This window comes from Crotalus tigris, unplaced genomic scaffold (genome assembly GCF_016545835.1).
Source record: "Crotalus tigris isolate CLP2741 ecotype Arizona unplaced genomic scaffold, ASM1654583v1 scf7180000017564.2150845, whole genome shotgun sequence".
NCBI classification, from domain to species: domain Eukaryota; kingdom Metazoa; phylum Chordata; class Lepidosauria; order Squamata; family Viperidae; genus Crotalus; species Crotalus tigris.
The window spans coordinates 328655-341060 of record NW_024096475.1 but is presented as its reverse complement, the minus strand read 5'-3'; the positions used below and the strand labels follow the sequence as shown (position 1 = coordinate 341060).

General features: G+C 36.9%; 1 protein-coding gene across 1 annotated transcript in view; it reads right to left on the bottom strand.

The window, feature by feature from the left end:
• JARID2 (jumonji and AT-rich interaction domain containing 2) overlaps positions 1-12406 on the bottom strand; it is a 115088-nt gene that overhangs the window by 4965 nt on the left and 97717 nt on the right. The window contains exons 9-16 of the mRNA XM_039348760.1: positions 11512-11630; positions 10391-10461; positions 8835-8949; positions 6713-6818; positions 4916-5098; positions 4474-4604; positions 1806-1986; positions 968-1075 (exon numbers count right to left, since the gene is read on the bottom strand). Of these exons, the coding sequence (XP_039204694.1) occupies positions 968-1075; positions 1806-1986; positions 4474-4604; positions 4916-5098; positions 6713-6818; positions 8835-8949; positions 10391-10461; positions 11512-11630 (1014 nt within the window). The remainder of the gene's footprint in view (positions 1-967; positions 1076-1805; positions 1987-4473; positions 4605-4915; positions 5099-6712; positions 6819-8834; positions 8950-10390; positions 10462-11511; positions 11631-12406) is intronic.

Here is a 12406-nt window from a genome sequence, read left to right as displayed (position 1 = left end):
TGGACTTTCTGGCAATCTATATTTTTGCCACCCAAGAACAATGAAAAATGTCCTTTTGGTGTTAATAGTTTTGGGTTCAAATATAAGATTGACATCCATTTTATTTGGAGGGATTGTTTTCTGCCTGTTTCTTTGGATTTGGGCAAGAACTCTTTGGTTGACAGGGTGCAAAATAGATTAATCCTCAATGAACAAACCAACCTGGGTACAGAAATTCATATAATATATTGACATTCATCCTAAATAAACATTGGGGTTTTTTATTCCCCATTGTTTCAATTAGTCTGAAGTCCCAAAATTGGTTTGCTTTTTTTTTTTAATTCCTCCAAACTATAGACACATGAAGAGAACATAACTCCATCAAACAGCAAGCAAAATGACCATCTCTGTTGCCTTTATCTGGAGCTAATTAAGAAGTGGAGGAGGAAGTGAGGAAGAGTCAGTTAAATGCCTCTTAGACATAAAAAAGACAATACTCTGATAGATATGTTTACTGCTGTTTTTAAATGATTTGTTATAGACAGGTTTAAAGTACAAAGATTCTGGTATTATCTGTACTGCACATGGTACTTATTGAAGTTACAGTATGTCAACTGCAAAACCACAGCTTCACTTGATAAGCTTTGAAGACAATTGCAAAAGGAAGAATATACACACTATGTAAGTAAGTAAGAGATCTGAAGCCAAGGAATTGCTAAGGAATTGTATTTTTTGCTACGGTAAACACTGCTTATAGTGTAGAGCTGTTCAAAACTAATTTTTCATTTTATAATTCTTAATAAAACAAGTGAGGAGGGTAAAAGGCAACAATGCAAATTTATCGAGAAAACCTACTGCAACAATAAATTATCCATAATATTAAAAAGCAAGAGCAGCAACTCTACAGATCATACAGGCAACATAGCAAATTTGTAAATTATACAGCCTTAAAAATAACCCGCAAGACCACAAACAGTATTATACAGACCTCATCATAACGATACATTAGTTTCAATCCACGACAAGACTTCTGTTTTTCTACATGTCGCAGGGCGCATTCGAGGCAGAAGACAACATTTTCATTTTCCTGTACAACCTGCAATTTTTACGAACATAGGTTGAGAATATTGATAAGCTACAGGTCATATTGAATGTCTGCATTTCAGCTGCAGCCTTAATGTAACTTATCTTAGCTAGTGCGATAGTATTAATTTTTTTGAAAACAATGTATAATTTCAGTAAAGCTAAATTCAGTGTGTTATGAAGTAGTTAGCTATCCTGTTTCAGAGTAAATATTCAAATATGAACAAATATCCCCTATGGAGCAAAATTTCATTTTGTACTCCTGACTAGCCTAGGATGGTGGCAGATCAATTCTGAGCATCCCGTTCATCAGCGCTTTCCAGAAGACTCTGTTGAAATATATGTCTTGCACTTTGCTGAAGTATGTGGATTATTTTAGAAATTACTCTGTAGTTAGGAAACAATTGATATATTAAAAGACCAATAATTCTGTCACATTCCTGTTGTAGCCCCTGCCCTCCTTGGGATTAATGATAGGCTGGGGGTGAGTGGGAATTGTTATATTGGGTTTTATTACGGCTTTTTTTAGTCTAGGCTGTTTTGTTTTGTCTGTGTTTATAAGTATCCATTAAACTTTGCAAACTGCAGAGAATCTATTGGGGTGAGCGGCTGTATCAAAAAAGAAGGAAGGGAGGGAGGGAGGGAGGGAGGGAGGGAGGGAAAGACAGATGGGTAGACAGATAGCTGGACAGTTGGATAGATGGCGAGAATCAGGAATTCAGGGCTTGAGAAATTTCTCTTACCATGGATAAGTAACAGAGATGCTGGCATATCTGACACCTTCTTTCGGATGTCTCTAACTGCCACTTTCGAGGCTTTTTCTTCCCATCCACTCCCGTGCTGCTGTTGTCATGGCTCCCATAGCGAGCTGAAGAATGGAGACCGGTCTCGTATAGCTGCCGCCGCTGCCTCAATTCTGTGTCCCTGTGAAAATTAAAAATAATTAGAAAACAGCAGAGTCTCAAAGAGAACTCAAAATTAAATCTGGAAGGCCTCATTTTTACACTCAGCTGAGCCTTTAATAATTGTCAGTGGATAACGCAACACTGCATACACTCCCAGGGAGCAGTGCCAAACTCCTTCTGCTGCTCAATCCCACCTAAGATTGTGTTAGTGACCATTGCAGACCAAGCAGGAATTCTAATGGACTGAAAACTTCAGAAGTTGAGTTCTTGTTCAAATCTCTATGACACTCCTGCTTCAACTAGACTGCTCTGCTAGCCTGGATTGCTAAAAGAAATGTCCCTCAAGACACTTCCTAGGAATCCAAGAATGATGAAGGCTTGATGTTTAGTAAAAAAGAAAAATCTGAATATATTGCCTAGAGTCCTTGTGGCTTTAAAAATCTGATTTATGAATGCACAGATACATGCTGACCGTAGAGGAGGAACAAATGGAAAATTACGTACAAAAGTAATGAGTGGATGAGAACAACACCAAGTTACTCAAAGCAGCACAAATTAGACTTCAAAAGAAGACTATCCTTGACCTGACACACTGAAGATGCTTTGGATTGCAACTTAAAACAGTACTCTAATGGTTAACAATGTTATAAGGAAAATTCTTGCTGTCCTCATAGGAAAAGAAATTCAATTTGAACAAGCCTGAGGACCATTTAGATCAGTGGTTCTTAACCTGGGTGATATTGCCCCCCAGGGGGTGATTTCATTTTTCAGGGGGGCGATGGAACAAAAAGGGGCGGCACGGGGTGAAGGAATGAAAAGGGGGCGATATGGGGGCGATGGAACGAGAGGTTTTGGGGACACTTTTGAGAGTTTTTTGTACAGTGTCTGTCGTACAAAAACATCAGATCGCTCGCTATTAGTGGATTGAATTGTGTTTTCAAATGTTCCTCCAGCTAGCTTCAGTACAGAACGCTGTACATATGTGAATATGCATTGGTTACCTTCATGCATGTTGCGCAGCAGCCTCTACCCATACAGTGGTGCGCCATTGGCCAGAATGGGCAGTGATGGAGGGGGGAGCGCTTCTTTCGAAACATCGCATGCTGAGTGGCTCTGTAAAACATTTTGTGTCTCTTTGTATTGTACTTTTTTAGCATGCACTCCAGTTCGATATTATATTTTCTTTGTGTCTTTTTAATCCTTTTCACAGTGTGCATGACTATATATAATTTCCTCGAATCTTAATTTAGTTTCAGAGTTTTCGTCTTGAAATTCTTAGTTCCTGCATTGCGATTTGTTCTTATGCCCTTTTTATATTTCTTTTTGCGTCTAAATTTCACTTGTAATTCAATCATTAAATGTTACCGTTTTTCTTTTCGGGCATTTCACTTTCTTGCAATTTAATTTTGTTTTCAGTGATCATTACATTTAAGTGTCTTGAATAAATAAGACAATAATGAAATACATGCATCACGAAGTTTGGGAATAAAGTGACGGGTGGCATCAAAATTTTTCACACAGTTGAGATATGGGAAAAAGATTGGAAATAAATTATTTGCATCGATATGTCCTGATGACAATTTTAAAGAAAACAAAAAAAGTGTTTGGATAAATTGAATAATTATTTCCTATGTTGTGATTGAGAGGTAATGTTGGGGGAGGGGGGGCGATGACAACTTCCTCATTGGCTCAAGGGGGCGATTCGTTCAAAAAGGTTAAGAACCACTGATTTAGATGGACCCCAAAGGGAAAACAAATGTCAGTCCTTTTCACATTTATAAAATGCCCTTAAGAAAATGCACATATGGAGGTAAGATGGATGTAACATTCTCAAGAAGGAGAAACTCCATGTGGAGATCCTCAATGAATCTCTCAAGTCTTCTGCCCTGAGTGCAAATATGCAGTGAAGAAGACTTGATTCAGACTATGCAAATTAACAAATTAGTTTATTAAATACAATTTGTAGATTCCAGTCATCAGTTTTTCTATGGATCCTTGATCTATGCGATGTGCTATCGATCACACTTGAATTGTGGGTAACGAAGCTACATGATAAAGAACAAAGAGAACACAGCATTATATTAGAAAGACAACACCTTCCCCCTCCTTTCAAAAATGTCCTAGAGAGGGATTGGAAAAATATTCAATACTCTTTCCGTGTTGAAAATGGGGAAATTCTGTGGAATTCTGCTCATGCCACAGTCATGACTGCAAGACTGGCTTTCCTTGCTTATCCATAATTACAAAAAAACCTATGCAAATGTTCGGAGAAGAAAGTTTTAAGCTATGGATGCAAATACTGAGTTCCTTTATTTAAAAAAAAAGTGAATGCTTGACAGGAGACCGAATCCTTCATTTTGGTCTTCAATGGTTTAGCAGCACAATAAGTGTTGAAGGTCTTCTCCATCTGTGGCTGGGCTCATTGGTCCTGGCTATCTCACAGCATCCTCTGTAACTGTCATTAGAGCTTCTTTCAAGATAAAAGCAGATAGGAAAGCGGGGTTACCTGAGCTCTCTCAGAAGAGCCGATATTGTACTCAGAGCAGACCCATTTTCTTTCTTGGCCTCAGCTGTCGCAATCTGATACAGCAGCTTTTCCATTGAAAATGGCTTGGGTATATGTCGCCTCTTCATTTCCTACCCACAAACATTCCACTGTTAGCTCTCCCTTATGATACAATGAAATACATTCCAACAGAAAGACCACAGCCTAGACTGGACCACATGCAATCATTCGTATGACATCTCCAAATCAGACTTGAATGTTTAATAGCTAACCAAATCTGGGATTTCATTTTGAACGTTAGACATTGTCTAAGAAATTTATAAGCAAAACAGGTCTTTGTAATAATGACAATGTGTCTGTGAAGTGTTTTGTTTTCTTTTACAAAAGGCATTCTGTTTTTTTGTTTTTTTTTTAAGTTCAGCACATATATACACTTTTCTACCTTGGCAGTTTTAAAACCCATGCTTGTCCACTGGGTGGTAGCAAAGTGCACAGTTTCAGAGACATTGTAACCGCAGCATACTTTTGACACGAAAGATCCTGGAAAGCAGACAACGAACTGCCCGCTGTGTTGTACAGTACGGTGCACCTTGATCCCCTCTTTGCACAATACCTCGGGGGAGATCTAAGTAGAGAGAAGAAAAGAAACCCTTTTAAAATCTTATTTCCCTGTCATTCAGCACTGCCTGTATAATGCAAAGAAACTTGGATCTACCTTAGAAGTCTTCAGGTTACAGTGTATTTCAACCCCCATAATCCCATCCCTGTTACATGACAATACCGATACCACATAAACTTTAAATGTTGCAATACAAACTGGAACTTCCAGTGCTTATTCCTTGTACAGATGCTATAATCCTGAAAACAAACACAGGTATTCCCTGTTTAGCAACCACAACTGAGACTGGGACATTGATCATTCAATGAAGTAGTCACTAAGTGAAACAACAACTGTCCCGATGATCTGATTTCAGCTGCCCGTTGCTTTACAGACCCGTGAAGAATGTAAATGCAAGGATTGGTCACAAAATTACTTCATCACTATAATAATTGCGAACGGTCACTAAATGACACATTTGCTAAACAAGGACTACTTGTACTCTCAATACAGAAACACCTTAGAAGTAGGTTAGATTGATTGATACACCATATTTGGATGCATCAAGAAAGCTACTTTAGGTAGGAGTTTCAAAGTCCCTAAGAAAAAATCCTTGGAGGTTACTTTTAAATGGAAATCAAAATACCTGTCAGCCTTTTTTATCTATTTATCAAGATTATTGGGGAGGGGGGAGGGGATATAAGCTTTTTTTGGGGGGGGGGGAATTGGATATATGGGTTGTTTGGGGATGTGGTATTGACTGCGTGATATGCTAGAAGTGAGTCTGAGAGATGGCAGATCTGGGCTTACAATAGTATCCAGTTAAGGTGGCTATGGAGTGGTTGTCAAAATGGAGGGTGCTAATGATGGAAGAGATGAGAGAAGTGGTAGGATCTGAAGGTGAAATGTGAATAGGTTGCCAGCCTGGAAATTATCTTGTTGTCTTGGGGAGATTGGCTATTGTGCTTCATATTATCAGAAGCGAGTGAGATGGGGTCCTTGCAGCTGACATGTTCGCTCCATTTTGAGTCAGAGTGGCAACAGGGGTGGGATGTAATGTGGCAGCTATCCACTCAGGAGGACATCTTACTGGAGTGGGAGATGGAACTGACATGAAGAAGGAGACTGAGGTGCATTCTTTAGGGGAATGCCTCATCTGTATAGAAGGCTGTTGGAGATGACAGGAAGTCTTATCGATGGCCATTGTTTAATCCTCTTACCTTACTTATGTTGTTCCCTCATTATTAACTAAAAGAACTTATCACTCGGTAAGGTATTAATTAGTTGACACTGAATTTTGCAGGGGATAATAGGGCACAGTTTTTATAACAACCCATCCTTCCAAAATGTGCCGTATGCCAGAGTTAAATCTATGAACAATGCCCTAGTTTCAAGGCCTTGTTGGAATCCTACTTCAATATAGGTTGTTAGGCTTAGCACCTGGTCTACACAGCTCCATATCATGTGGCATATTGAGATTTAATTCAATGGTTGAGTTTTACATATACCCATGGCAGTAAGGTTTTTCAGTATTTAGTCCCTTGCTTCAAATAACTGTACAACAGAGTTCACTGCTATCCATAAAGTTATAAAACAAAATTGAACTGGATTCCTCTAGACAGAAATCAGAAAGTAACTCACCATGACATTACTTTCAAGCATTTCCAGTCCTGGAGTGCCATTGGCTTGCAATAGGGTATGTACCACTTTGTCAAGTTTTTTCTCCTCCGCAGCAGGAATGCAATACCTGTTCACATTTGACACAGAGAGGAAATCACAAAAAAGGATATGAATTCTAGACCAAACAAGATACTATGCATCAAAAGGCAGTGTCCCAAATTGTATTTCCAAAACTGAATGTCAACCTAAGAGTTTAAAAACTAAATAGGAAAAGATGCCGTAAGCTGGGGGAGGGGGGATCAGGAATTTTATATTTAGAAAGAGTCTGAATACTTTAAAATAAGATTACATTTCACAATTACAGTATTTATTAACACTATATCACGACACTAATACCGCGTAATATGTTGCCTAAGACAGAAAATAAAAAAGTTTTATCATCTGAACAGCACATGGAAAGGAAGGGAAGGGACTTGCTTAAAACCACCCCTTATGAATCTGAAGTCAGCATGCCTTTGTATGCAAAGATTTTTTTTAGGTAAGTATTTTCAATACTAAGTTTATTAGTTAATTATGCATATCCAAATATGTCATTTTTTTAAAACCTAGAGCTCACTATGAAAATCCAAATAATATACAAGTATTCATAGCAATAGTATAAATCAGTAATGGCGAACCTATGGCATGCGTGCCAGAAGCGGCACTCAGAGCCCTCTCTGTGGGCACGCGTGCCATTGCCCCAGCCCCGCCTCCCCACGGCCCCCTCATCAGCAGCCCCCTGGAGAAGAGTCACCCCCAAGCATGGCCTGCATAGAGCAGCATAGCCAATGACATGGCAGCCGGGCAGTGGGGACAAGACTCCACAGTTGATGCTGTGTGGCATGGGCGGAGGTTGTGGCCACCATGGCGCTGCTGGGCCAGCTGGGCAATCTGTGGCAGGCCATGGAGGCAGTGAGTGGCCCTGCAGGTGGGCGAGGTGGGGACAGAGCAGGGGTGGTTTTGGGGCACTCAGTCTCTAAAAGATTTGCCATCACTGGTATAAGACAAAGAATGACAGTAATTTCTCTTGAACAATGAAAAAACTATAACTGATTAAATAATTGAAATTAATATTAAGAATTTATATTAGTACAAATCCACATTTTAGATGTGGCACAAGTTCATATATGGAATTATCAAAAAATAAATAAAAAAAAATCCACGTTAAATTAAATAGTGACAGATTTCCTTCTGAAATGTTATTCTGGATTTAAATTTCATACTGGTTATTAATTATTCAAGAAAGCCATCATCTTTCACACTCCCAATGATTATATAGCAGTAAATTATATCTTGTACATTTAGGCTGTACCAAACCTTGTACATTAGGTTAGTAAAACGTACTGAAAAGTTGAATGTGTGAAACAGCCTATTCTTAAAAAAATTACCTGCTTTCCTGACTTTAGGGAAGGCTTTTTTTCCTATATAACAAGCCAGGGAATGTTTTTTTTTTTTTTAAAAAAAACATTATGAAGCATATTTTAAAGAGGTAAAAAAAACATTAATGGAAATCAGAATGGATTATTTCTTGCTTGAATATGGGTCTAACAATCCTGACACTGTGGGATTGTTAGACCCATTAAGCCAGAGAAAGACCGATTGAATAAGATTCTCAATTTCGCAATACCTTTGTGAGCTTAATTTCAAACTATCTGAACCATTTGGCACTGACTAAATTTCAATAGTAAGACTATATTAACCTCACTTCCCTGCTGTATTAGGTAGTAAAATTTTATTGTGCCACAACAAATGCCAGTCTGACTTTTACTTGGATATTTTAAAATACATTACAGTAGTTAAGTTTGAAAAAACTTAAAAGATGAATTCTAATGCAACTCTATAAAATGTCTTTTTCACCCAAGAAAATAATAACAATAATCTGGAGTGCCAGTTAAACATTTTGTTCATCCTAAAATTTTACTTATCTTTGTTAGGATAGTAGGACATTTTGCAGTGTTCACTTTTAATATTATTGGATCCTGTCTTGAAATTCTAAACAGAATGATTAATGGTATAGTTTTTTGATTTTGGAATAAAAATGTCTACAGATCCCCAACTAAAGCAAGGGCAGTAGAGCAAAGAAACAAACTTAAGAGTTACTTACCAAATGCAATCAGCACCAGTGTGTAAGTAGTCAATATATGGAAGGTGATTTTGGTCTCGAGACCAGCATGAGGTAGAAAAGACCATGCCAATGTTTAGCCAAGGAATTGTCACTCCTAAATTAGATCAAAAGAAAACATGATTAATGGCAATCTTCTCATTTTTTTAAAAAAAAAACCTATTAAATTATGAATGGTTAAAATTATATTGGAAGCTGTATGTGACATTTGATGTCCCCTGAAAATTTAGATCTTACCAAGAATGGAAAAAAAAAATGACAGATCTTACAAAAAATGAAAATGATCTTAGTCTGATTGGTCAAATCTCTTTTGATCCCTGGGTTCTGATGTTAACATGCAAACTGTATCTTAACAAATCAGCTCATATAGCTTTATATGCAAATATGAATTTAACTTTTGCCAATACAGATAGCCCTTGATATAGTACAATTGTGCCCCAAGTTTCCATTGCTAGCTAAGTTGTTAAGTTAGTAACAGGGTTGTTAATTGAATCTAGCTACCATCATTGATTTTGCTTGCCAGAAGCCAACTGGGAAGGTTACAAATGGTGATCACGTGACCCTGGCACACTACAATTGTCATAAATACATGCCAGTTGCCAAGTGTCTGAATTTTGATCATGTGACCACGAGGATAAGTCACTTTTCAGTGCTGTTGTAACTTCAAATGATTGCTAAACGAATAGTTGTAAACTCAGGACTACCTATATACTATATATTAAGAGCTAAACAATATCTCTACCAAACACAAGCAGTGTTCATGAAACATTGTCTGGAAAAAATAATATTCCCTTCCTCTGAGGAAGCTGAAGATGTGCAATAGGTATTTATACTCATTTGATAATTATCTCTACAGATAAATACAATCGGACTATTAAACTGCATGAGAAAATCACAAAGTTTTTTTTATTAGGTATGATAACAAAAAATAAAAATAATCACAATATCATACCACTATCAACTTTGACAAGTGTCTCAAGCAGCCTTTGTAAAGTAGAAATCACAAATGTTATCATGGAGAAAACACAGTAACAACAAAAATCCGCACATTAATTGGCACAGCATAAACCCTTTGGGACTGCAAATAATGAACCTACCTATGCCTATCAATCAGCATACAGACGTTAGATGCTACCACAAATGTACTGAATATTAATGAACAGGCTACAACAGATTTGAAGAAGCCAACAAGGACATGATCTGCACTATATATTAAGCCTCCATCTCAGTCTGCTTCTTTTTATAATACACAGATCTGAATTAAACCGTGGCGTGATTATTATAACAGACAACACAAATCTTAGCAGCCTCACATGAAAAGAAGTCTGCCCATCTGTGTTGAACAGACTGAAGGGTCAGTGGATAGCAGAATTACACATAGTTTAAATACTGCCATGACAAAAGGTTAACTGAACATTAATTTATTTTTAAATAACATTTATAGATGCCTGGTTACAGGGAAATGGGGAAAATGTGATTTATTTAAAAATCTTTCTGAGCACCACAATTACAAGTATGGAGAAAGTACATCCCCTTACCAGGCACAGCACCAAGATGTCGCAGGATGGATCCTGTGTTATTAGGAAGGACTGTTAGGTTCCACCCATGCCTGTGCAAATTAAGTAATACAGATAACTGTAAGCAAATATTAAAGGCCAACTGAAAAAAAAGCTGACATAGCCCTCTGTAAAGTATGTTAAAGTCAATCTCAAATATTCAGTTTCTGATAGTGAATCTGGAGGAAAAAAAACAGTCCTCTTTCTTTCAGTCAGAAAAATCTAAGTAAACAGTTTTTGTATAATTGATCAAAAATCTTACATTCATTTTCAGTAGTCTGGCTAATTTTTTCTGAAGAACTAAAATGACTAACAAGAAATTGATCAACTTTCTGAAACATGTATTTTTATAGATGTCAATAATTAAAAGCATCAGGGCTACTGCCTCTTCATTTCAATAGCTGTTCTGTTCCCAATGTAGAAAAACAAATAAACAAAATATATAAGTATTCATTGGTGACTAGAATTACTCTCTGATGACAGACTAGATGCTGGTTGGGAATTCTGAGAACTGCAGTTTTAATTCAATTAGATGTAAAGGGAGGCTACTATAATGCTTTTATGGCTCTCTTGAAAGAAAGATGGCAGAAATTACTGGCTAACTATATATTTTCATCCAAAATAGGTTATAATTCAAATTTAAGTACCTCTGAAATATCATGTTTGGGGAACAAATAAAGTAAACCTAGCAAAGGGATTAAATGAATTCAGAACACAACATAGGAAAGCTAACATATACTGGATTCAGCTACTCTATGCAATCCACCAACCAAGTGTCCACCCCTTCACCTCTCAAAAGGACTGAAAGCATGCATTCTTGGCAGTACATTGACTTGAAATATATGTTGCCTTTTAAGTCTCTTGATCTTAAGTCAAAATAATAGAGGAGCATGCAATTTTATGGCTCTCACAAAAGAATCTGAGCTAAAATTATATGCTTCTCACTTGGAACTTTATAGTTATCAATGCCCACCACATCACATGGATCAAACAGAGTAGTATCTCAAGAAAACAGTTAATTCCCATTGTTGTACTAGCCAGAGAAGATGAAAAAAGATTAAAAAAAGATTTTAAAAATTCTAGATAATGTTGCCATGTATTACCTTGAAAAAGGTTCTGCTTTACCCACAGGGAAGCCACTGCCATGGGTATTGGTGTCCACTTTCCCACAGTGCACTGCTACATGGCAGTCCTTCTGTTCTACTAATCTCCAGTATTCTTGCTATAAGGGAAAAAAAGCTACCCAGTTGTAACAGATGTTTAAAATTATGCCAAGTACAGTATCTCAAACACATTCTTTACCTTTTTTCTTAGAAAAAGGAACTTAAGCAAATGAACATGCTGCAGATTTGCTAACAAAAATTCTTATTATCTCTCTGATCTCAGTCTTTTAACAGATAAAATGTTTTTGTTGGCGAAGAAATGTTTTTAAGGCATTTAGAAAGTATGCATTCATTTAATATTACAAGCAGAAGAATACAGAACACTCTGCCATAGCCTGGGGTCTTTCAGCAAATTTAGAAAATTAAAAATTTTGGAGTTTAATTCCAGCAAAATTGTGGAAAACATATAATAAGAGGAAAAGGAACCATGACTACCTAGAACTGATAAGACATTGAATCAACTGAGACCTTTTCTGAACATACATATTTTTTTAATGTAAGGTCAATTATCATTCACCATACAATGAGCTAAATTCCCCTGGTACAGCTACCAGCATAAGGAAATTGCTTAGAATTTATCTTTAGGATCTGGTGTCTTTCACATGGATGCTAAATTTTATGTGATAGAGTAGCAGAGATTGCAATAGCTATGAATACTGATGGACCTAATTAAAATTCTCCTATTATATTTCATGAATGCTTTTGACAGTTAAATGAGTGAATTTATAATAAAGTGGTAATAAGAAGGAGATTTTAATGAAATATTGGATCCCGAACTTGATAGTACACTGGCATGAAAAAAAATAATTAGTGTATACAAAATACAGAAGAATGA